General features: G+C 44.6%; 2 protein-coding genes across 4 annotated transcripts in view; one reads left to right on the top strand and one right to left on the bottom strand.

Moving 5' to 3' along the window:
- The window catches only part of gbf1 (golgi brefeldin A resistant guanine nucleotide exchange factor 1), an 82,027-nt gene extending 65,966 nt beyond the window's left edge, over window positions 1-16,061 (top strand). The window contains exons 29-40 of one of the 2 annotated variants that reach the window (XM_030378324.1): window positions 560-713; window positions 2,473-2,698; window positions 3,031-3,191; window positions 3,521-3,797; window positions 6,721-6,926; window positions 8,615-8,762; window positions 10,037-10,167; window positions 10,466-10,567; window positions 11,379-11,492; window positions 12,191-12,368; window positions 12,560-12,748; window positions 13,781-16,061. In XM_030378324.1, the coding sequence (XP_030234184.1) occupies window positions 560-713; window positions 2,473-2,698; window positions 3,031-3,191; window positions 3,521-3,797; window positions 6,721-6,926; window positions 8,615-8,762; window positions 10,037-10,167; window positions 10,466-10,567; window positions 11,379-11,492; window positions 12,191-12,368; window positions 12,560-12,748; window positions 13,781-14,037 (2,143 nt within the window). In that variant the 3' untranslated portion in view covers window positions 14,038-16,061. Of the gene's footprint in view, window positions 1-559; window positions 714-2,472; window positions 2,699-3,030; window positions 3,192-3,520; window positions 3,798-6,720; window positions 6,939-8,614; window positions 8,763-10,036; window positions 10,168-10,465; window positions 10,568-11,378; window positions 11,493-12,190; window positions 12,369-12,559; window positions 12,749-13,780 lie in introns of both variants that reach the window. The other variant, XM_030378323.1, reaches the window with a different exon arrangement.
- A 124-nt stretch (window positions 16,062-16,185) lies between these two features.
- Window positions 16,186-24,247, bottom strand: macroh2a2 (macroH2A.2 histone). 2 transcript variants are annotated; one of them, XM_030378325.1, is made up of 9 exons: window positions 23,982-24,247; window positions 22,183-22,381; window positions 21,932-22,038; window positions 20,521-20,715; window positions 19,686-19,790; window positions 18,399-18,498; window positions 17,918-18,007; window positions 17,399-17,573; window positions 16,186-16,831 (listed from the first exon to the last, which is right to left on the bottom strand). In XM_030378325.1, the coding sequence occupies exons 2-9, from the start codon at window positions 22,352-22,354 to the stop codon at window positions 16,666-16,668; spliced, it is 1,110 nt and encodes a 369-aa protein (XP_030234185.1). In that variant the 5' UTR covers window positions 22,355-22,381; window positions 23,982-24,247; the 3' UTR covers window positions 16,186-16,665. The 2 variants fall into 2 exon arrangements, with proteins under 2 accessions (XP_030234185.1, XP_030234186.1); XM_030378326.1 differs by having other exon boundaries at window positions 23,915-24,187.
- Between the last annotated feature and the right edge of the window lie 2,057 nt (window positions 24,248-26,304).

Genomic DNA, 26,304 nt, shown 5'->3' with positions numbered 1-26,304 from the left:
CCTTCTGAGGTCTTCTTGAAAGGTAACCAGGGACAACGTATATGCGTCTTGAACTTCTGATGTTTAATGCAATAACCAACTATTCTTAATAATATGTATCTAAATCTATAATCTATCTCTTTTTGGAAAAAGACACTGGACATCAATAGATCATTCATATTACTTTCTAACTGTTTAATGATTAGTTTCTGTTCGATTTTTTTTATTTTACTATGACATGCTTAATGTATTCAGATGGGTCAATAATTAGCAGGTGGTCGGGTATGAGGGTTTCCTCAATAAGGACTGTAGTTGAGCCTGTGGACCTTTGTGATTGTACCAAGTACCTGGGACTTGTTCAAAATCAACAGCTCAGGTTTTAGAGGCTACCATTTTCCAGTTCAAAGTCAAAACTTTGGCAGCGGGACATCTCTGTAACAATGCCAACAACCACAACCTGTGACTCATTCTCACACACTCTTTGATTCCTCCTTGTTCCCTCTCCCTCCCCCCGCTCTCACTTTTCCTCCCCCTCTCCCTCCCTCCCTCCCTCTCTCTCCCCTTCCCTCCCCCTCACCAGGGACCGTGTGGCGTGCGTATGGCAGACCGTGCGTGAGCACCTGTGCCACCTGTGTGTGCACGCCACCGAGAGCTGCTTCCTGGTGGAGCGGGCCGTGGTAGGCCTGCTGCGCCTGGCCATCCGCCTGCTGAGGCGCGACGACATCAGCTCCCAGGTACGCCAACGAGCGCCCAACGCGTACCCCTACAACACCTCCTGAGACCGACACACATCGAGGAGCTTCTAGAGATCACCCGGGGAGCAAACAATGCAACAACAAAAACGATGAGCTGATGGATTCAGTACTCAATCTATGTAGCCAAATGGAATAACGCTCCTTGGCTGAGACTGTAACGCCTGAGACTGTGACGCCTGAGACTGTGACGTCTGAGACTGTGACGCCTGAGACTGTGACGCCTGAGACTGTGACGCCTGAGACTGTGACGCCTGAGACTGTGACGCCTGAGACTGTGACGCCTGAGACTGTGACGCCGTAGACTGTGACGCCTGAGACTGTGACGCCTGAGACTGTGACGCCTGAGACTGTGACGCCTGAGACTGTGACGCCTGAGACTGTGACGCCGTAGACTGTGACGCCTGAGACTGTGACGCCTGAGACTGTAACGCCTGAGACTGTGACGTCTGAGACTGTGACGCCGTAGACTGTGACGCCGTAGACTGTGACGCCGTAGACTGTGACGCCTGAGACTGTGACGCCTGAGACTGTGACGCCGTAGACTGTGACGCCGTAGACTGTGACGCCGTAGACTGTGACGCCGTAGACTGTTACTCCTGATACTAACTCCTGAGACTCTCTAACTCCTGATTTTGCTGGAGTCGCAGTATATGGAGATGTCTTCCATGCGCTCGTTTTGACTCGAGCTAGACGTGTAACAGTTTTTTTTGGTTAAAAGCCCTACTTCTTAAGTCGGGTTATACACCAACATCCTACATCGTACACCATACATCATAGCGCACTAATGTCCTTGCTATATGTGTAATAATGTAGTGTCGGGAAAAGGTCTTTCTCCTCAATCTACGATTCGGGCATAGCAACGGTGTTATGCAACATCCTGCAATGCTGGCTGATTACCCCACTTCTGTTGTCCTTTGGTAGCTCCTAAGAACCAGGCAGGCTATCCTAATAGATCTGTTGTTTAACTTACCAAACACAACTCCCGGCCCCGGCCATCTCCTTTGAAGATAACACGGCAAAGTAAGCGTTTATTATGATAGAAAATAAATTGCGTAACGTTTCATAACAAAGTCCTGTCTGCGAGAGTTATCGTATCTGGTAGTTTGAGGAGGCGGGTCCGAAGGGGGTGATTATGTAAGGCGGCAGGGCGGGGGTTATCTATTGTTGACCTTAAGTTGGAATGGAACAGAGGGCCGTGATAGGATCTCATGGTCGGCGTGGCGCCATGTGTTCCCGCCCCCACCATGTGTTCCCTCCATATCCTTTCTCTCCCCTCCCTCTGATTGGGAGCCTGAACTCCAACTGAACCCGGCCAAGATGGAGTCATATTCAGGGAATATTCCCCGAATGGATTCTAGTCATTAAAGATGATTGCAGGTCCGGAATGACTTTGACAGTTCGGATACAAGTAGCAATCACACACATGCTAAAACATTCTCAGCTCAAATGAAATGCTTTCACCGATTTGTATCACCCCTCGCTTTACTATATACAATATCGTAATGTGGTTGACGGGATGCAGTATCTTCATCGGGGAGGGATTGAACCATCCCAGTACAGGAACTGATGCGATCCTCTCCTTCTCCTCGTTTCTTAAACGCGTTGAATGACAACCTAACGTCTCTAACATTTAGTACAATGTCCCCCTGAACAGGTAAAACGCAATATTCAGGGTCCGATTTCTGTGTCTGTCAGGATTGACCGAAAGTTGCATGTCCTCCCCCTCTCTGGCGCTCAGGTGCTGCTGTCCCTGCGTCTCCTGCTGATGATGAAGCCCAACGTCCTGGCCAGGGTGAGCCGCGAGGTGGCCTATGGCCTCCACGAGCTGCTCAAGACCAATGCGGCCAACATCCACTGCACAGAGGACTGGTTCACCCTGTTCTCCCTGCTGGAGTGCATCGGGGCTGGGGTCAGACCCCCCGCGTCCTTCCGCCTGGCCTCCATCAGCTCTGACCACGACACCGGTAACACTGCTGCTGCTCCGGCTAGGCTTTAATTGGTTGTAGTTTCGTCCCTTTTCCTTGTGTTTTCCTTAATTGTCTTTTTTTCTTTCTCTCACTTGCTTGAACTTAAAAGTTTTCCACTTGTCTTTTTTTGTATCCATCTTTTCTTTTGTTTCTTTTTCTCTGTAATCTTTCTTACTTTTTCTTCTTCTTTTCCAACTTTCCCCCTTTTTGTCAATTCCTTTACATTTTCTGACTTATTTCCTCTTTATCTCCTCCTCTCTTTGTGTCTTGTTTGAAGTGATACTTCCGTTCTAATCAGAGTGCTGCTGTTTGTCCCCACCTCTGCACAGGCGCCCTGTCCGATAGCGAGCTGTCGTCCCACCAGCCCAGCGAGGTGAACCGGGACCGGGGCTACACCTCAGACTCTGAGGTGTACACCGACCACGGCCGGGCCCGCATGCCGCGCTCCATCACCGACGTAGACGTGGCCAGCAGCAGCGGCTGGCTGGTGGTGAGTGCAAAGTGAAAGTCAATCAGTCGGTTTCCCTTCAGCAGTGGTGTAAATCAGTGTAAATCAGTGTAAATGTAACAGCTTAATCAGATACAAGACATTTACACAGTGACACAATACCACATTCTATATATTTCGGTACGTTTTTCTATGCATTGTGGTATATTTTTCTATATTATGCTGGATTCTATTTAATGATGATTGATATTTGAAGTGTAATGGATAAAAAAAAAAGATTATTTAACATATTATTACCAAATATAAAGGTCCTTTGTGTCTGAAAGGTGTGTATAAACGCTCCCCTCTCCCCTCGGCCTATCCGCTCGCAGGTTGGTAGGGACGACCTGGAGCTGGCGACCACCAAGGCAGGCTCCTCTACCCTGATCCCCCCCAAAGTGTCAACCACCGCCCCCCTGCACAGCCCCCTGGTGAACCAGTACAGCCTGACCCTGGGCCAGGACCTGGGCCAGCACGACACCAAGTCCCTCATCAAGTGCGTGGAGACGCTGTCCTTCATCGTGCGCGACGCCGCCCACGTCACCCCCGACAACTTTGAGCTGTGCGTCAAGGCCATCCGCGTGTTCGTGGAGGCCAGCCTCAACGGAGGTGAGATTGACCAGGAGGAGGAGGTGGGAGGGTGTGGGTTTGATGTTCCTTCATGGCTGCAGCTTCCTGACCATGTTTAAGACAGGATTATAACTAGGTTGAATAATATTTGTTATGCTATTTAATGTTTGGCTCTTTCCAAGTTATAGAGGGACATACATAAGTCCTTAATGACACGTCCCCTAAATCACTCGGTTGTTCCTTGATGGGGCTTAATAATAGGAAAAGAATCTAGACTACGTTATGTAGTCATAGTAATAATAGTAATAAATAGGTGATGACTAGGATACTTGAAACAAAATATCATGTATAAATATTACATTTACATGTGTATAAATATTACATATTAATATCTTATGAATATAACATATAACTCTATATCTATATATATCTGTGCTTAACTTACGCCCTACAATTCCGAGAACCTTGCGACCAAATCTGGATAAATAATAAATCTGTTGGTCTCGTCCGGTAAACTACAGAAAAGCCCTAAGCTGTAACAACCTTACCTCCTCTGATGAACATTCCTCCTGGATATGCGCGGTATGGTTGCACATCGATATCCATATCCCACCTCCCATTATCGCCGGGTTTTCAACCTTTTAAAGCCAGCGTGTCAAATGCGCCCCCCACCAGAAGACACTGGCAGTCCTCCAGCCCCTGGCTCATAAGCCTCGTGGAGAACAAAGCGGACACATCTCGGTCCACCTCTCCTACTACCTCCACTACTACTTATTTTCAGAATGTACTCCATGAGTTCACTGTCGACTTTTGAATCACAAAGGGACTGTAGTCTACTCTGTGGCGTGAAGACATTAAGAGGTGTCTACCGCTCTAAATAAATAAATAAGACGGTCGTCAAAGCAAATGCGCTAGCAACCGCGGGAAGCCCCGCTCAACACCCCTGGGAACGACCTTGACATTAGGCGCCGCGTTGACCTTGGGTCCCGGGAGTCGGCGCTGAACTATTCCTACGGTGCCCTGTGGGTAATTAATAGCTCACTTCAAAGCGGACCTCCGGATCTTCCGATGCTCCTTGGGTTCTGGCAGGCCGCGCCGAGCCCATGCCAACACGCTTCAGTCATGGACCTCTGGGGGCCTCCTCCAATCACAAGCCCAGCCTCCCTTTTTAATTTAAAATGGCAGAGGCACATTTTAAACGACACGACAAGACCACCTCCTCATCTGTCTCTATGTCTCTCTCTGGCTCTCTCTTTGTGTGTGTGTGTGTGTGTGTGTGTGTGTGTGCGTGTGCGTGTGTTGTCCTTCCAGTCTGTCCTCTATCTCACTTTCCATGATGTCCACATGTTCTGGAAAATATTTCAGCCATCTTTCAGATATGAAAACAATACTTGAGATATATATATATATATATATATCTCAAACGACACTGGTTCTCGATACTGATGGATTTATTGCAGCTCCTTTTCATCTCACCGTCCACAATCATCCACTGCAATATCCACCGTCGAACGTCACAGTATGACAATGTTAAAATAGACACGTTCACATACTGTAAAAGGTAAAGGTTAAATTGTAACAATGTGAAACCTCCTTCCCTTATGTTTATGTGCATTGCTGCACATAAACATAAGGGAAGGAGGTTTCTTCCGCAAATACACCCGGTTCAAAATGCCCAAAAGTTAAAACATCTTATAAACTTCTCCGCTCAACTTAGTTACTTCTTAAATGAAAACACGGGGAATCTGGCTGTTAAACCTGAATTAGCTGTTCCACCTTAAAGTGTGCATTTGCCACGGAAATGTAACTTTAGTTCCTACCTAATGTTGCAAACTCGATGTTCATTAAAAACGAATTGAATGCATAAATATAAACAAAACCATATTAAATAATGACAGAAATAATATTTATGGTAGTTAGATAAATAAATAAATATTTATTTATTAATTATTTTCTTTTAGAATAGGAGACAATCACAAAGCAGACGCCGGGCCAATCATCTTTATCGCATAAACCTGGCATACAATAAGATAACAATTACCCAATAAAGATAAAATAATGTCCACTATAGCTCTATAGGCGCTCTTTGGGTCAAAGGTCTCTCCTCTCAAATCCCTGTCCTCTCTCTCCCTACGACCTTCTCCCCTCCTCCCATGTCTCAGCCTCCCCCCTCCCCAACCATCCCTCTCCCATCCTTCATCCGTCCTCTGTTCATTCATCCCCCCGTGCGCCGCCTCTGATCTTTACAGTAAGACAGGATTAAACTCTTCGGAGAATGGCAGTACGACACTTTTTGGCTTTACGCAGACTACTCCCGCTATTCAGGCCTTATACCCCCCCCAGCACTAGATACAAGCTGTCAACACAGCCTTACACATCACACACATGTACGCACACGTGTGCGTTACGACACGCTCAGACATGAAGCGCGGGGCCCGTGGAAGCCTCGAGCTAAGCGGCGTGCTAAGCTCAGCGTAGCGCTGATGGAAAGTGTAGAAACAGGCTCTGCTTTTTGGGTGTCCTTGTGTTGCCATGTCTTCTGTTCCAAAACGGCTCTAAGTGGGAAGAGCCCCACAGCATGATGGGACATGTGTGTGGGTTTGCTTTATTTAAGAGGGATGGTTTATCTTTCAACACTTTACCGTGTCACTTCTTACATTGCGGCCTATTCGTTTTTTGTGAATGATTATTTGAACAGATACAGACATTCTTTCAGTTTGTTTAGTTTATATTTACATTAAGACATAAGCAGGCACTTTTATCCACCGGGACTTAGAAGCTAGGCTCGGAACAATCAAAAGCCAGTGTTTTACTGCTGCCATTGTCTTTCAGCCTCGGATGACATTGCTGAACCCTCTCTTTGTTCATTCATTCAGCCCGTTTCCTGGGGGGGAGTTTACTAGTAGGCATCTATTAACATGGTACTTTGTAGTATTAATCTCGTGTCTTTGTCCGCAACCAGGCTACCGTAGCCACGACAAGAAGAAGAAGTACGACTCGTCTAAATCTCGCCTGAGGAAGAAGATGGGCGGTCGAGAGAAAGATGGCGGGTCCGGCAACGGGCGGAAGGGCACGAACAGGGGGGGTGGCCATCGGCCCTCGCGTTCCCATAGCGACGAGGAAGAGGACGACAGCGTACCCGCCAGCTACCACACGGTGTCTTTACAGGTTAGTCAGGATGTAAGTACCACGGCCCTCCTTACCCTCCTATATCTTATCTCCTATATCCTAACAAGTATTCATCTATTTATTTTAAGATATATATATATACTTGTGCTATATATTCACTTTATTCTTCTGTCTGGGACTCGCAGTTTTCCCAAAAGATGACCTTCACTTTTTGATTTAAAAGGGAGAATCTGCGTGTGTTTTTTAAAAAAACGAATATCATCTCTATTTCCAGCAATATTACAGATTAAAAATCAGAGAATCACAGAATCAGACCAATAAAGAACCCAAATACGGACCAATGACCTCAATGGTCTAAGTTTCTGAGATTTTTCAAGTCAAGATTGATGTTGCAGAACGCAATTTCTTCAAATCACTTAGATGAAGCAGTACTCTTAAATTGGTGCAGTGTTCCCCTTTAGGTTAAGTGCATGTGAGTGCTCTTCATTGAATCCGATACATTTGAAAAAGGTTTGGTTTGAAATTGATTTTAGAGATTTTCTTTCAGGTGATCTTTTGGGAAACCTGTGCCCTACTCAGATATTAAGGGAAAGAGTGCCATTTTAAAAGCTTCTACAATCATGCCCTGCTATTAGTTGGAAGAACGTTGGCACCTTGAACTGATTCTAGCCAGTCATAAAAATTGATTGGGCTGACCTCTGACCATTGATTGTGCTCGTGTTTGGTTCCCCTTTGACTTTGTCATTTATTGAGCGCAGAGGCCTGGTTAGAATGGTGTGTTGAACGCTTTGTGTGGTACATGCTCGTCGGTGTGTGTGTTTGTGTGGGCAGAAGTCTGGATGACATGACATTTCTGTTATGACATCCTCCCTTCAGACTCGCACGCAAAAAAAAGACACACCTGCTATTTCGCGTGCGTTTCTATGGCGATGAAGTGATTTGGCTTTTAGGCAGGGGAGACATCAAAAAGAAAAGCAATTTTCTGGGATTACCACGGCAACTATGTCACTTCCGTAACCTGGGGCTCATCATGACTCACGTGGGATACTACTGGAAGACGGCTCAATTGCTTACTGTACTCACACCTTCTTACTCGGTGGTTATGGTCTCTGATTAACAACTCATTCATTGAGGGCTGTAAATATGCTCAAACTGTCATATGTGCATGAAGATTTGAAAGAGTGTTTTTGTTCATTTGTTATGTTTAATTTTTTACTATTTCCATGGCATACATTCCCAGAGAACATGGCTCTTGCATAAATAAGAGAATCATAAGGAGTTTAATGTTTATTCTGTTGCTATTGGTTTTCAATAGTATTGATTCAGATGTGCAAACCCCTCTTACATATGATCCTCTCGTAGTGTAAGAAGACTGTAGCATTCACTCAAACTATGAGATAACTTCATAATTTCTAGACTTGGATTCATGAATATGCGACTATTATTGATTACTTTGCCATTGGTTCAATGGCTTCGGTTTGGACACGCTTCAAATGTACAACCCCACGTTTATGTGACCCTCTAGTATTAATATGTATACACTTTCTACATATTATTAAAAAATAACTTCTCCTCTACTATAAACCCTGGAAATGTTCCCCGCCGTCCCTCAGCTCTGAGGGGGGTCAGCCTCCCCGTGTCCCCCCTGGACCAGCTGGTCCCTACAGGGTCAGAACAGGCCTGAGGATCCCCCAGTCTTACAGGGGGCTGTGGTCTTTATCTTGCAGCTTCTGGACCTAATGCACACGCTGCACACCAGAGCAGCCAGCATCTACAGCTCCTGGGCGGAGGAACAGTACCACCTAGAGGGCACCAAGAAGATAGCAGCCGACTCTCGGACCCTCTGGACCGGGTGCTGGTGTCCTCTGCTGCAAGGTCTGGATATGAGGACCTCATAGTATTCATATTATATATGTAATTCATATAAGAATAGGATTTATAGACACATACTGCAAGGTCTGGATACGAGGACCTCATAGTATTCATATTATATATGTAATTCATATAAGAATAGGATTTATAGACACATACTGCAAGGTCTGGATACGAGGACCTCATAGTATTCATATTATATATGTAATTCATATAAGAATAGGATTTATAGACACATGCTGCAAGGTCTGGATATGAGGACCTCATAGTATTCATATTATATATGTAATTCATATAAGAATAGGATTTATAGACACATACTGCAAGGGCTGGATATGAGGACCTCATAGTATTCATATTATATATGTATTTCATAAAATAATACATTTGATTTATATACACATACTGCAAGGGCTGGATATAAGTACTTCATAGAATATATGATATATAAGTACTTAATATTGAATACATATTATTTATACATACATGCTGGAAGCCCTAGATATTAGATAGTACTTTATATATCATATTTTTGTACTTATCATATGAATACATGTTCTTACAATCATGCTTGAGGTCTGGATATTGGTACTTCCTTTAATATGTAGTATAACACATTAGTACTTAATATATGAATGCATATAATTTATATATACCTGTAGTTCTTGTTATTAGCTAGTTCTTAATTAAACGACCGATCTTCAGGACATTTCGATTTTACGCTTTGCAATGCATTATATGATATGTGAAAGGAAGTTATGCAAATAACAATAAAGAATAAAAGAGGGTTTTGGTCCGGTAAACTTCCTATATTGAAATCTAGTTCTGCTGGCTGGAGGAGCTGTATCGGACAGGCGGATCTGTGTGAGGGGCTGTGAGCGATCATTTCACTACCATGTTCATACATTTGTGTTGGTCCTCTGACCAGCACCCCATCGAGTCACGCTTCAGCATCACAATCTATGAACCCATTTGCATAGGTGTAAATCTCCCCCATATTTGTTTGGGATGCAAACGAGTTCATACGACTCACACCTCGCCCGTGGTCCCACCAAGGGCACAGCGGCGGCTCATATTGTAAAAGCTCCCAACATTCAGATTAAATATTTAAATAATGAAAATACATGGCGGGGGAATATGCGTGAGTCAGTAAGGCCGTGTGAGACGCGAAAGCTTCCAACGCGTTTCTCATAGGATGTTGAGATCATAAGGCTGTCTCATTTATTCCTAGGTATTGGTCATGGTTGATAACTCCTCCTCCTCCCTCCTTTTGGCAGGTATCGCCTGGCTGTGCTGTGACACGCGGCGGCAGGTGCGCATGCAGGCGCTCACCTACCTGCAGAGGGCGCTGCTGGTGCACGACCTGCAGACACTGGACGCCACCGAGTGGGAGTCCTGCTTCAACAAGGTGCTCGTCCTCTTTCTCTTCGTCCGAGAGTGGTGGTCGTAGGGTGAAAGGTTGTGACTCCCAAGCAGAAAGATTCTGGGTTTGAACTTCAATGGCTAACGTCTACCCGTCTTGGCGTCCTCATGTCTAACCGCCAACCTGCTCCTTCATTCATCTCTGTACCTGTGTCTTAAAAGCTTTGGTTGGATGTGATTGATGTAGCCCCATTGTACCTCAGCTAATGTTAACAATGTTGTGTTTTTCTCTGTGTGTGTGTCGGTTTGTGTGTGCATGTCTGCGGGCGTGTGCGTGTCTCCAGGTGCTGTTCCCCTTGCTCACCAAGCTCCTGGACAACATCAGCCCAGCAGACGTGGGAGGGATGGAGGAGACCCGGATGAGGGCCTGCACCCTGCTGTCTAAGGTCTCACTCACTGTTCCACTAAACAGTCAGTCAGTCAGTCAGTCAGTCAGTCAGTCAGTCAGTCAGTCAGTCACAAATGCACTCTATTGCGCCTACACTCTCTCTTCATCCCTGCCAATCCCTACCTCACCCCAACCCTATCAGCACCGCACACATGCGGACAAACGTGTTTTATTATAAGAGGCATTTAAAAAAATTAAAGCTTATGGCGAAGCCCTGTTTTAAATAATGCAGAAAAAGGTTTCATTTTGTGACGTGCATTATTTCATTCGGGTCTCACGTAGCGAACGTGTTTCGCATCTCACAGCAGCAACTAGCCGACTTATCGTAAAAAAACGTCACACACATATATACCCACATGTATACACATGCATCCACGCACTCAAACAACCGCAGGATGGTAAATGCATAGCTTCTGTGTTTTTCTTAAACATACCAATTTAAATTCAAGCTATGGTCTCAATATTCCATTACTTCTAAACAAGGTCACGTTGAGCGTAGACACACATAAACACAACGACTGAAGGACATCATGCACACCTTATTCCAAATACACACTTGCACTCGAGTTGATTTATAAAGCAACCATTAAAACAAATAATTCGTATAAATTGATTTGGTTAAGAACGACCGCCTCAAAAGCCAAATGTCTTTACGACTACCACATGCAAATACCACATACTAGCCCCAGTGAATCAAGACATGACGTGTCTATCGGTTGACCATTAGTTCACCCAGGCAGGACCACCAGAACGACCTTTGTCTCAATGTTCCTGTGTGATAACGCGTGACACTGGTTTGCTGTTCCCAGGTGTTCCTTCAGCACCTGTCCCCCCTGCTGTCCCTGCCCACCTTCGCTGCCCTCTGGCTCACCATTCTGGACTTCATGGACAAGTACATGCATGCAGGCTCCAGTGACCTGCTGGTGAGTCGCACTATGGCTCTCTCTACCTACTGGTTAGAGGCTCACATTGAGGACGCAGATGCAGCCTGTTGAAGAGCAGCTGGGGGAGGCGTATCCGGCCGGCTGGGGGATAAAACCAAGTACTCAAGACCTTAAAAATTAAATATCTCAACACGGAAATCACACACATCTCTTAAGACCCTACGTTAAGTTATTGCTAAGTAGCTTAATTTTCGCTTAGTGACGATCCTAATCTACTGCCTGGCGCTCAGTGGAGTCTGAACGGCTTCATCCTCACTGTGGATGCCAGCGTCTTTTAATCCCGCAATTTAGAGAGGAAAGGAGTGGCGATTGGAGAGTCAATACTACATGACTCCAGCAGCTCAGGCGCCTCATCCACTGACATATTGATCTACTAGTTGGCTCCGAGCCTCGTGGGGATAGGGGGTTCCCTGGCTTCCAGATATATACTATTGAGGCTGCAGGGGAATGGATAGTGTTGTGGTTAAGGTGTTTGACCCCCAGTCGAACGGTTCTAGGGTTCATTCCTGCAGTCTACCTGTAGGCATCCTTGCGCAAGATGCCGTAATCCCCTATGTGCCTCATCATGCCGTCATAATCTGAGTTCATCGTTGGGTGCTTTGGATAATAGTGTCCACATTACAACCCTGGCTTGGTTAACCCCCCCCACCCCTTGGTCCCTGCTGCTTTCTTCCTAGCTGGAGGCCATCCCTGAGTCCCTGAAGAACATGCTGCTGGTGATGGACACAGCAGGGATCTTCCACTGCTCGGACTCCCGCACCGGCTACTCTGACCTGTGGGAGATCACCTGGGAGCGCATAGTCTGCTTCCTGCCCAACCTGAGAGAGGAGCTCTTCAAGCAGACCGTCATAGCTGGTACTGGCACGCGCCCACACACACACACATGCACGCACACATACTCTCACACTGTCTCACACTCACTCACTTTCACTATCACTCTCTCTCTCACTCTCACTTTCACACTCACACACCAGGTACCGTGGAGATGAGACAGACTGGAGACCTTGAAGCTCACATCATCTTCCCTGCCCTCCCTGTCCTCCCAGATCCAGGCCCCCCCAACAGCCTTCTGGTGGACCCTCCCCAGCCAGCAGGCCCCGGGGGGCAGCCTTGCCCCCCCCAGGGCCCCCAGCCAGTACCCCAGAACCCCTCCTGCATACCGGGCAGCCCCGCCCAGCCAAAGACCCCCAGCAGGCCCTCCACCCCCCAGGGACCCCCCTCACCCAGTGCCAACGGTGAGTACCAGCTAGAGGCCAATGTGGTCCGATATCAATCTAGAGGACCGGTTAAGCATGGTCCCATGAAGTATAATACAAGTTTTATCATCAATCTATATTAAAGCAGTTAAAGGTATAATATGTAACATTTCTGCATCAAAATATCCCAAATGACTAGACCTATGTTATGTATTTTTCAATAGGTAACAACATATTGATTCGCTCGCTCTCCCTCTCATGTACACACTGACAACTTAGCTTCTGTGAATGGCCCCTCCTCTCCTTGTACACTAACAGGAAGTTGTGTGGGAAGATGGCTTTCCTTGCAGAGATGACGGCTGCCGAATTCGTTAATAGAATCAGTATTTGGGATGCAAGAAATGCTGGAACACTCATTGAATACACGGTCTGAATCTCAGAGTACTCGTGAACTCATTTTGTAGGCGCTGTCATAGTTTCCACCAATATACACATATCAAAAGTCAGTTGATCTCTATTATATACAATGATTGGTCTGTTTAATCTGTATGTATACAGTCTTTCTTTGTTAGCCCCACAACGGAGCTTCACTGGCCAAGCAGTACTTCACCTGCTCTTTACTGTTAGAGCTAGCAGGATACACAAATCCATTGGGAAGAGTTTGAAACGCGCAACGTCTCCGGTTTAATCACATTTTAGTTGGGTTATTGTTTAGGGCATAAAATAAACACTTAACTCCCCCGTCAGTTACAAACACTAACACTAATGCCTTTGGGACGTTATAAAGTTCGGTCAACACGCTCAAAAAGTTAATGACCATGAATTACAGCACCTTTCTAATGGTGCATACAGCTGTTTGGGTATGTTTGGTACTCATTTTATGGGAAGTTAGCGAGTGAACGTTATGTTACTTGCTCAAATGCTCCCACGCTAAGTCACACTTCATCAAACTACGCCTTTTGTTGTTGCTTTGATTGAGAGACCACTAGCGGCAAAAATTCCATACCTTTAAACTTTAAATACCTGCTTTTTGATATCACTCTACAATAATCCCCTCCCCCTCTCCCCCAGGTATGGAGCGGTCGTCTCCGGGGCCCTCCCCCTCACCGCTGACTCCGCCCCCTGTCAAGGTGTCTCCGTCGCGGGGCCCCTCCCCCACCAGCCAGTCGCCCCTCATCCTGCAGCCCCTGGCCTTGCCCCTGCAGGTGGGCGGGTCCCCCATGTCCCTGCCAATCATCCTAAACCCCGCCCTGATCGAGGCCTCCTCCCCCGTGCCCCTCCTCCCTGTCGCCCCCCGACCCACCAGCCCTTCCCACGAGGAGAAATGAGTCGCTCTCGTCTCGAGGCTTCCTCGTCTTCTTCTTCGCTTTGCCACTATTGCCTCTGGTAGAGGGTAGAGGGTGAGGGGGGGGGGGGGGGGGGTTTCCGCATTCTCCTTCAGTTTGTTTCGTCGTCGATTTCCTTTTTTTCTGTTCAACACCGACGACTCCATTTAAATTTCTGATGACGTGGGATCCTCTCTGGTACAAGTGAAGCCACGCCCCCTACCCCATGACGTCAAAATATCACCCCAAAAACCAACCGACATAAGACAGCTAGCCTGGCCTCAAGCTCATCTCAACAGCTTTTGGGACGGGCGATGGTCATGTGCGAGCCCTTTACCTGTGAGAAGTAGTTATTTATTATTATCATGCATATTGTTATTATCATGTAAGATGGGAGCGGGGTGAAGGCTGACAGGATTCTGGTTTTCCATATTCTAAAGGACGCAGTTTTTCAAATTTTGTTTTGTACTGGAGAATGCTTTGCTAAAGTGGCCCTCTTCACCATGCTAGTATGTCTGTGCTTAAAGATGATCTAGTGAATTCCGACAAGGGACCGTGAATAAGTGTATTTTTCTGTTTTTCTGTTCCTTTTGTTTGGTACCGCATGTTGTCAAGCCAATAGGATGTACAGTGCATCACCGGTGGCAGACGTCTTGGCCAGACTGGCACCAACTTGTATATATCCATGTCTTACCACGCTAGGTGAGGGGGGGTCGGCTGTCGTATTTAACTGTACAGCTCAATGACGGCACATTTTAGATTCATAGCCGACTGGGAAATAAATCAGTCTTGTTTTGTTTTGTGAAAGGGCCGTGCTCTATTCTCGTGACGCGTTTCAATGGGCGGGGGGGGGGGGGGGGGGGGGGGGGAAGTTTTACAGACTGTTGTGGTTTTTAATTATTACTCAGAAATAAAAAATGCTTAAGAACAAATAAACCAGGAGGGGGATGACGTACACACTCACGGAAGACGGATCTGAAAGCCTTTCAAAACATTCCTAAGTGTTGACGTGGATTGATTGAGCCTAAATTGTATGGGGAAAACGTACGTCTCTGGGTGTGCATGTCTGTATGTGTGTGTGATGTGAGCACCACATCGGATTGATTCAAATAGATTTTTAAAGTTTAAAACAAAGAGATTATTTAAAGAGTACAGTCTGAGTTAATTTAGTCTTGTTCATTATAACTGTTGTGTTGGTCTCGTCCCCGTAGATGGTGAACAGCCTCGTATACTGACAGCTCGGGGCTGGAGAAGAAGGCATTGGTTTGATATAGGGTGCTCTCCATCTTACTTACGCACTACAAGGTACTCTCTGCATGTCGATGCCTTCTGTACAGCAGCGGTAGCAGGCCTGAGAACATACTGTGTGAAAGGGTGAGAACTCTCGAGCTAGACACCCTAACACCTTGGCTGAGTTCAGCGGTTTCAACCACATCCATACACTGTCCGCGCTCCAGACGTGAACGAGACCAGTTCTTCTTAAACCGTGGGATGGGAAGAAATTATGGTGTGAATTCTTTAATTCCGATGCATCGAAAATTACACTGAAACATTACCAAAGTAGATGCAAACGTTTCCATGGTAACCACTTTTCCCGATAGTATGAAATGAAATCGTTCTTATTGAACATTGATCTTATTATAGTATGGATGTGGTTGGAACTCCTTAGGGGGCTGTACCTTCTTTGCTGAAAGGCAAGTCCACTCACCTTTTGGTTTTTCAGGAATATCTTTTCTAATGCGAGAGTACATCCGTTTTGAACGCTTTGTAGCGCAGGTGACAGACGCGTCTGTGTTTTGGTCGGGTAATACTAGGATTGTAAACATGCCTTACGTCAGGAGAGACAACCCAACACAATTCTTCCGCTGGCTTCATTGGTCATTCGGTATTTCTGGTTATCTGAGGAGCCTATCATTGTTTGGAAACAGGACATGACATGACTATGTGTATATAACTATACATATATATATATAAATAAATGAGAGCTAATGTACTTTTTACAATGTAATAAATATGTTAAGACAATGCTTCGCCTCGTGGTTGCGTTGTGTTACGTTATGTTCATGGTTAAACAGTCTTGTTGAGATATTGTGGTGTTGGTCTAAATGCTATCTAAATATCGAGACAACTTGTCTACATTTGTGCTGGAGCTCTGGTGTAAAACATCTGGATTTTTATTTAAAGCAGAATGAGAAACACAATCTTTTTTTTTTTTCGTATTAAACTAACTGTATCAGAAACTACAGAGAATTGTCCATGGGGGTGGGGAAAAAGACCAGTGTCTTCATACATGGAATGTAAAAAGGTCAGTTAGATGAGGGAGTGCCATGATAATGTTTACAGATAAAATTGTCTAGTCTATAAAGATTGAAAAAACGACAGGAAAACATAAATGCGAACAATATTCCACTCACAAACTTTTTTTTTCTTGTTAACACCTACTGAGGCACTGAGTCCTCATCAAGCCTATTCGCTCATCACATGTCTACCCCCGTTAAAAAAACAAAAAAGAAAAATACATCCATCCCCCTCCCGGAACAATCTTATAATACGACTACAACAGTAAGAAAAAAAAAAACACTTCTTCGCTCTGTCGAAAAAACGACAAAGCACAATCCTTCGGCTTGGTCCTCATTTGGCGTCCAACTTGGCCATTTCCTGAAGGTAAATCCCGATGCTCTCGCTGTCGAACAGAACAAAGTAAATGTTTTTCAGGGAGGACGAACTGGACGACACAAAATGGTTGGAGATGGCTTTCAGAATGAGCTGGGCTGCCGTCTGCTTGGGGAATCCGTTCCTGTGGGGAGAGGAAGGTGCTTTAGTATGAAGGTCTAGGCTGATACTAGTTGATCTATTCTATTGATACATATTATTTTTTAGGGATTTGTGCCTCGTTTAAGGTGAGGATTTTTTATAAAATCACAATAGGTTTAAAGTGATGTAATTTATTATAGTTCTGACATGGGAACTGTCAGATATATTGGCATATATAAGATCTAGAATATCATAGAAAACTTTGCCGAACATGGCCCATTCCTACTTCTGGCAGAGACCAAGAGGTTTGGCTTTAAATGTATACATCTTAAAGTACCCATTCTGCAGTCCCACCTGCTCTATTCGGTCTTAACGTTACAGTAAGGACAGAAACTCCTTAAACCTTATTGAAGGAACCAAGACACATTATACCCTTCTATAGTTTTTATTTTGTTGGTAAAAAAGATATTTATTGCATTATTGTTAAATTGCCTCACAGCATACCAACTTGAGAACGGATTGAAGTGTGGTACAAGTAAAGCACACTTTTGAGTGCTTTACTAGAAAGGAATTGGCACTCTAACTGCGCGTGTTGACCGAGTGGACTCACCGTCCGGTGGGCAGTGATGGGAAGGCGACAGACTTGAGTTTCTTCTCCTCGGCTGCGGAGAGGCAGTTTTTCACCGTCTTTTCTAGCTGGTCCTCGCACTTCTCCGAGCCCCAAGTTGGGACGTTGCAGTGGATGACGAAGCGGGCGGGCATACCGCTGGCCTGGCTCACAGCCACTAGGACACACAGGAGCATCACGGTTCTACTGGTTTCATGGTCTGCATGTCACCTTATTCTCATGATCTCTTTTGTCCTGCAAAAATACTATTCGTAGTGTGTTCTAATATATTGATTTATGTTTAGTTTTTAAACTTGTGTTTCGCATAAGGGATTAATAATGTATCATGTTATCATCGGTGAACTTCCACTAATGTTGTAATTAGTAGAAAGTTGAGCATTTTGTGGAACTCCTCCCAAGCCACACAAGTCTCTCCCTCTCTCTTCCCCCCCCCCCCCCCCCCTTCAACTGCCTCAAGCCAGAGTGCATTCATCTTGGGGAGCTCAACGTGCATCACCTCACCTGACGCTACCTCCAGGGGACCCTGGGCTTTCCGGAGCTCCTTCACCCCATCCAGGAACTCCCGACCCCCAGCCTTCTCCAGGGCGCTACCTGCTCAGGAGAGGAACCGCAGGTGAGTGGAGGCGGTTTATGTAGCATCACACTACATACTAAGAGTAGTCTATTCAACTGGGCTGTATAAATGCAATTATTATTAGTGTGTGGTTTTATCATGTGGAAGTGTTAATACAAGTGCCCCAAAGTTTTAAATTTAAGAGAGGGGGGTACTTTATCAATATCTTATCTCAAGATGGAAGAATAATATAAATGTGATATTGTTAATAATATACCTATTTAACTATATAACAAAACACGAAATGTAAGGAAAAATAATTAGAATAGTAACTATAAGAAGCGGTTCATAGTATTTGTCTCCCCTATGGTCTCCTAATTCAATAGTTCAACTATTCATTAGCATTGTAATCTAGTCAGTACTCCTCACCCACTCCTTCTTTCAGGTCCATCTCTGCGTTGGTGGGGTTGATGATTCCCTCCACCTTGATGGAGCCGATCTTGCTGATCTCGCTCTCTGTGAGGGAGAGCTGGGGAACAACAAGGTGGCGCTTGGTGATGCCGTCATGATGTTTAACAGAGCAACTCAGTTTTGTTTGCCTGTCTTGTATCATAGACGTTATGGTTATTACTTGTGTAAAGGCTCAAGCAGACTCAACACAATGCATGTTTATGCATGTTCGGAGGCAAACCCACAATAAAGTAAGATATTTTTCATATGTGCATTAGAGAACAAAGAGTAGTAGTAGCCATGAAATGCTACATATTTCCAGACATCCTCAATGGAAAACGTTGAATACATGTGGACCAGATGTAAACAGATAAGTGCTATTGTAAATTGAACATTGCCTCTCCACAAATACCCTTGTTGCCTGTATTTCCCCAACAACATGACATGTGTTTTGATTGGTCTACCTTCTGGTGCATATGCTTCAGGGCTACTTCTAGATCAGGGATGGGCAACTTTCATGATAAAGAGGGCCACATTTTTCATCATAACCATCGGAGGGCCACATGAATGCACACTTCAACTAAACGTGAGCTGAGAGAAGCTACACAATTTTGAATTTGGTAGATATGATTTCCTGTATTCTGGTGCATTTTGGGGACGGCCACTACCTAAAAAATCATCCAGAATCATAACCTATGTACGGTATGTTAATTGAACCAACATACATTCTTTTCATGTTTTCCATGCTCAAACAGCCACATGAATGGTCAGTATTTTTATCAGTGCAAAGGGCTCACATACATCATCATTCAATGAAGTCAATAAACTGAAAAACAGTGGCCCAACATTAAGTGCAACAACTCAATGAACTCAAACCCAACAAGCAGTTGTAGTAGTTGTAGTGGCGACTTAAGTGGATATCTTTAATGACTGATATCGCTTCTAAGCAAACTAGACGCATGGGTTTGCCTTCGAATTCTATGAATTCTTCTAATCTTTCTTGACCGAGTTTTCTGTAACTCGATAAATTATTATTATTCTTTTTTTTATTTATTTTTTATTATGTGTGGGCCTGACTGAGTGAGGATGCGGGCCGCACTGAGTGAGGACGCGGGCCGCATGCGGCCCGCAACTGGCGGCCGCCAGTTGCCCATCCCTGTTCTAGATGCTAGCCTGGCTTCAACTCGTCCTGACTGCAGAGAGTCTGTTTGGTAACCTAACGACGTGGATGAGAATCAAAGGGGGGACCGAGGTCCCGGACGGTACCTTCTGGCCCAGGAAGAGGCTCTTGGCGGACAGGATGGTGAAGCCGTCTCCCGGGCCGTCCTCTACCGTGGAGTTTGGCACCGCCTCTTTGTCATTATCCGTGTTCTTCGAGTCAAAGCAGAAGTGGTGTTCAATTAAAACATAGTTAAGCAGTGCATTTTATAGGGAGTTTAGTTGTAGTGCCGACTACATCTGCCAAAACCCCGGAGCTGGGAGTGTCTCTGTGGCCGAGAGACCATGCCGCTGTGTGTGGACTTGGTAACCAGCCAGTAATTTCGTTAATGTATTGTGGAGCAACTATAATTCTGTCGAATCGCGAAGGGGCAATCAACCCAATGGCAGAACTCTAGAGTCATTACACAGACTTTGATTTGTGTTAATAGCACTTCTGCATCGAATAAATCAATGGGCTCCTCGTGGGTTGACGACATTGGTAACGTTGGGCAACAGTATCAGCAACCGGAAATATCGTGTGTATAAAAATAATCTTCAAACGATCTGAAGAGTTGAAATCATTGAGCCTACATTGTATGGGGAAATCGTACGTCTCTGTGTGGGCGTGTGCATGTATGTATGTATGTATGCGTGTGTGATATGAGCACCACATCGGATTAATGCAGGTAAAACAAGGTAAAGGTAAAACAAAGATTATTTAAGAGTACGGTCTGAGTTAATTTAGTCTTGTTCATCATAACTGTTTTGTTGGTCTCGACCCTGTAGAATACAGCCTTGTATACTGACAGCTCGGGGCAGATCAGATGGTTCGCCCTCATCCTAGTTACTTAGTTAAGCGCCTCCTCCTAGTCCTCTTTGACCCCCTGGAGGTTAAACTCACCCTGGGCTTGCGACCTGGTTTCCCCTTGCCCTTCTTGACGGCGGGCTTCTTTGGGCTCTTGGAGCGCGCTTCTCTCTTCTCCGGCATCACCACCTGGGCGTCCACCTTCACACGGTTGCCCCTCTTTTTGGACAGCAGCTCCGGGTGGATGCGAGGCAGGACGCCTCCGTTGGAGATGGTGACTCCCTTTAGGAGCTGGAGGGAGACAGAGAACCGTGGTGTGAGGAGGTCATTGGGAAACGTATTATGGGAGGTGCTATTAAGAAGGGGAACGCAGGGGCGGGTCTATGGGGCCCGGGGTGGCCCCACGCACAAATCCAATTGTGGCCACACAATTGGATTTGCCTCTCTGAGTACCGCTGCTACATAATCTGGCATATAAAAGATCTGCAAAAACCCGGTGTTGTGGTTAGTTGGCCCGTTACTCTGTGGCACTCCTGGGCCATCTTTTCATCAAGCGCCTGACTCTCTCGACTATTCCGAACCTTTACTTTCACTTTCATTTGGCTGAGCTGTGCCAACCCCCCCCCCCCCCCCCCCCCCCCCCGAAACACGGCAGCAGCCTATGTTACTGAGGATGTTCACCCAGGGAAATCACTGGCAGATGACGCTTTGCTCTAATTATATCTGAATGGATAATGGTTTCATTCTCTCTCAAGCGGCCTTTACTGATTATCAATCCACTCTTCAATTGTTGAGTCCATGATAATAAGAATGTCGGGTTTTATTCCAATATACCCCCACTGCTGTGGCTGCCTGAACAGTGGCCACATCGTATCGATAACCTTGTCTCAAAGGCCTCACAGCAGATTTGTTGTGCCAACACGCTGAGTGTTCGATGCGATCCATATCTGTGAACATCGTGCCAGGGTTTAAGCCGAGGCGATGGCAAGGAGCGCTTTCCCGGCTGAATCCGAGGAGGATGTGAATCTGAGAGCACCCTGGGGGGAATGTTCCAGGGAGCATGAGCATAATTTCCAGTTGCGACGTAAAGGGATTGTTGTGTGTTGTTGTTCCACGCGGTGCACATTACCGTCCTAAACAAATATTGTATTTTCATTTAATTTTGTCTGACTGAGGGGTTTGGTGTTGTTGATTGTAGAAAGAGGTTGATGAATACAGCTATTGGATATTGAGCAATCCCCTAGACCAGAGATATTTATCCGGTAACTGTTGATCAAAAAATAAAAATCTTCCAAAAATGTTATTTACTTTGAAATGATGTATGATTACAATGCTAAGCCATTATGCCACTTTTACACATGGCACTATAGGCCACACAATACACATAATCATTGGCCAGGTTAAATATGTAACACAGTTGTACACGATATGTAATGGGGGCTCCCTCCACCGTGTGGATGGTCCAATAGGAGCATTGTATCAATAGCAGTATGTATCTATTGGTTACCTGGTTGAGCTCCTCGTCGTTGGCCACCGCTAGCTTGATGTGCCTCGGGGTGATTCTGCCCTTCTTATTGTCTCGTGCCGCGTTCCCAGCCAATTCGAGGATCTCAGCTAGGAAACACAGTAAATAGGATTAAGATAATGGCAGATATATGCATATCTTGCACAGGGTGCAAGATCTTTTTTTTTATACTGCTGTTTAATAAATAGATTATGCGCATTATATAAACTTAAGTATTTACACGGTAGACTTACCTGCTAGATATTCGATAACTGCTGCCATGTAGACCGGTGCGCCCATGCCGATGCGGTACTTGTGCGTGCTGGTGCGCAGGTAGCGCATCATCCGGCCCACCGGGAAAATGACTCCCGCCCTGGCCGAGCGGGACATTTTGGTGGCCTTCTTCTTTCCTCCTCGAGCTGACATCCTGCCGCGACTGGTGGAAGTCTAGAGCTGGTGACACGAAGAGTTAACGAGAGTCATGAACTCCCGGCTAGGGCTGACAACATTAAAATAACGTTACATTGTAACTAGCCTACCATTCAGCATTCAGAAAATATTACATAAACTAATAATAGTTTATTGAATAGGTTGTTGTGGGCCATATAAGTAATTGACACAAACCAATGGTGTTTAAAATACTATAATCTGTACTTAAGTGCAACAACAACTTTACTTCCTTTTGCATATTTAGTGATCGTGTCTGTTCATACAACAAAAAGCCCCCCCCCCCCCTACTTTTAATATACACAAATAAAAAAATAAAAACATTCAAGCGTTTATACTAACGCTAATGTATTTCCTTGTATAATGCTAACATGTGTTTGCTCATGTCTTGAAAACAGTCCCCATGCTCTGGTTAACAGATTGTTTTCCTCCTCCTCGCCAGATCTGCAGTAAAAGAGCAGTCCTGAGAGCCAAGAATCTATTCCGGGGTGCGATATTACGCACTGTTTGAACATGTGTCACAAATCAACAGGTTAGTGTGGCAAAACGTTTCTAAACAACTATTTACATGACATCCCGGAAAGGCTGTGGCAATTAAAAGGCTAGACAGGAAATATCAATATTATTGGTATATCGTGTTGGAGTAACCTCTATGTTTTTAAAGTAGGCCTACGTTGTTTACAGATCAATATGTAAATGTGGACTAGAGAGGAATGCTGGTCTGTCAAGTATGCGGGCGTTGTCCCAACTGTTGAAGGTGCTATAATACACTTTTATTCAAACCATATGTGGTCCAACAATGCACAGGGGAAGAAGGGTTTGCACAGCGTGAATTAATCAGGCTCTAGGATTTGTGTATTCCACTCATGGATTTATAATCCACTTTCTTTTGCCCCCCAACAACTTCCCGCTCCGCAGTTATTTTGACGTCTCCGCTGTGCGCACGCTGGAATGCATAGCGACGCGATCGTGCAGGCGCAAATTATGTTTTTTTTAAATAACGTGAATAGATGTCGAATCGTGTCTCCAATGCTCACTCGTCCCTCGCGAAGGACACTGCTCTGCGAGTGAAATGGATGAAGGGGGGTGTGCTCGTGCCACCTACTGTACCTTCGTTGCAACATCACTTCGACGCACGAGATATATATTATAATTTCTCATTGAATAAAACATCGAAAACAAGCGTACGTTGCAGGAGAAAATGCATTGCACACCTCATTATAGTATCCTGGAATTTGATTTGGGGATGGACGTGCAACCGTGCATAGAAAAAGCCAAAGCCATACTGTATACGTGCGTTTCAGGATAGGATGTGCGTATACGGGATTAAATATGCACACCTTTCTTATCAGTGGGCCTCACTTCAATGTTTTCCTCACTCGCTCGCGCAGAAACGGATCGTTTTGTAATAGAGGCGTTACGATCATTGGGCCGTGGCATTTAGTTTAACCACCTTCATCCTCCGTAAAAGTGCAACCATTTTGTTTTTGCTGTATTTAATCTGTAATCTAACCAGACATGGAAAGTAGCGTTCCTTACGAATGCGGTACGCCACGACAGCCAAGAATCCGGATATGCGCGGCCGTGAAATACTCCGAGTTTATACCTGTCTTGTCCTCCTTTTTACACGAATGGATGTCGCCCTGCAATTCCCTCTTGAAAAAATCCCCCGATCAACGGCTGTGTGTAGTTTTCCTTATTTGCTGGTCCTGGTGCGTATCCTGTTACCAAAAAAAACTACAGGCCGAACCACCGTACATTGGACGCAGGCTGGCGCTGTGCTACTGATGCTGCAAAGGGGGAAAATTCTTTACAGGGAAAACCATGAAAACGCCCCCTTAACATGGCTTCGGTGGGCAATGGATGTCGGTAGAGGGGAATTCGACGTGCTGTGAGATATATACTGCACATCAGCACGGTATTTCGTGCGTCATGCACACCAGAACATATTTAAAGAGGGTAGCCTATATGAGACGGGGCTTTGGAGCAAGACAGAATAAAACATGTATTCGTGAACCATCCAGGCCGCAACCCGAGACTTGCCACTCCGTACCCGGGTTTTGACAGCGCGTAACGGCACAGCGAGATTTTTATTATTTGGAAAAAGGCAGCCTCTTGTCATACCAGTAAATGCACACTGTTTGTCTATGTGGAATATTTCCCATCAGTTGAACAGGCTTTCAACCTGTTCAGCATAATGTCGGATTATTTTACAAATCGTTTTTCCCCTTGGGCAATAATGATGTCTCTCAAGCAGAAAGCATCAAAGGATCTCCTATCCTTCATGGATCATAATCACGTCACGTGGGACTCCAGGGTAGAGAAAAGCCAATCTGATGAGCTGACTCCATCTTTGGTCTGTCAAAGACAAAATTAATCCAACACAATGCGTTATGACAGCCATTACCTCCTGTTGATTTGACCATTATTTCCAACTAAGACTAATTCAACAATAGATAATTCTAGTGTCAAATAATGTAAAAATTTAAATTTTTATATATTTCTATATTATATGTTTTTCATGTTTTATAACTGCTCGATGGAATTTAAAACAAAATGTCTCAACCTTTAATATTCACTGCTGGGGTTGTCTGGTCGGACAATCATGAATATGGATACATTCGATACATAAATGAGCAGATCTTATCAAATATTTAATAAATTCGAATTCAATGTTTTAGAATTTAATGTAATATGGAATTAATTCGAACTACCTGTCATGATCTAATTTAAGCTATTAGAGACAGCACTTCTCTGCAATTCAATTTCTGAATCACAACAATTCACTAATAACACATGGAAATTACCAATGACACATTATTAGTAATGCATAGAGCTTTACTGGTTCGGATAATATTATGCTATGCAAAACTTTCAAATGTAGCTGAAAGTAATCAACTGATTATTTTCTGTGGCATAGAGGTATTGAGTGTTAAGGTCTTGTATTACATATAGATGTATGGGGGTGTAGGAGAAAAAAAAATAAACGTCCCTGAAAGTGTCAGAAGGTGGCAGCAAAGTAACATATTTGAGAGAATCCTCTGAATTTACACGTAGAACATTTTTGCTAAACATATCAAATAGCTGCATTTGATTTAGGATACAACCAATCGTATTCAAATACTTTCAAAGGCACAAAAAGGTCAAACCATGTGGTCTTTCAGGCAATTGTATTTGCTTATTTTCTCCTGTATCTATCTTTTCTGACCACTAGAGGGAAGTACACTGTCCACTGCTTTTCTTGGCCAATAGCCTAATTATAATTTTGAACCACAGCCAAGCGAAGTCTATTGACGACCCTTTGGTGACATCGGAAATACAGTGCTGCGAGACATCTATAAATCATATATTAATATCTGAGAGCTCCAAGGTAAATTTTATGCAGCTCCTAGAAAAGTTTCTTATAGGGTGAAGATATGGAAATAGTTGACATAGGGAAAATAACATACTATTCGTTTATGGAGTTACAATGTATTGACATTGTAGTAGAAGTTTGGCAGGGCAGTGCCAGGTAAACAAGTCTAAACGTGATTGGTTGGGGTGCAAAATTGGAATAATGGAATTGCTGCTTTTCAAACCAAAAGTTTAAAGGTACACAAAAAGATATACATATCTTGCTTGGTCTGCCCTGTCGGCTATAACAGGCAGCTAGTTCCGTCCTTTTGGGAATTCAAGTATTTCAGCCTTCAAATTAAATTATGCAGCGGATTTCTTAGTTAAGCATAATTCCAAACTTTATGAGGCAGACTTTGAAAGCAAAAACAGTGACAATAAAATATATAAACCAAAATATTAAAACAATAAATATATCAAAACAGCGGAACAGCTGCCATTATGCACCTGTGGTCTCTCCTTTGACAATAACATGGGCTCAAAGGACTATAAATGCAAGTAAAGAGGTTTAGATTCAATAAAGTAAATTTATAGTT

Source organism: Gadus morhua, chromosome 15 (assembly GCF_902167405.1).
Source record: "Gadus morhua chromosome 15, gadMor3.0, whole genome shotgun sequence".
Classification (NCBI taxonomy): Eukaryota; Metazoa; Chordata; class Actinopteri; order Gadiformes; family Gadidae; genus Gadus; species Gadus morhua.
The sequence above is the reverse complement of the archived record's forward strand: the minus strand, read 5'-3'. Positions and strand labels throughout refer to the sequence as shown.

Bases quoted from the DNA above. Each gene is read 5' to 3' on its own strand.
- macroh2a2 (XM_030378325.1), bottom strand. From the start codon at position 22,354: ATGTCAGCTCGAGGAGGAAAGAAGAAGGCCACCAAAATGTCCCGCTCG. The intron at 20,716-21,931 runs GTAACCAATAGA...GTCTCCCTCCAG, and splicing joins ACGACGAGGAGCTCAACCAG to CTCCTAAAGGGAGTCACCAT. The intron at 18,499-19,685 runs GTACCGTCCGGG...GTTGTTCCCCAG, and splicing joins GCCTCTTCCTGGGCCAGAAG to CTCTCCCTCACAGAGAGCGA.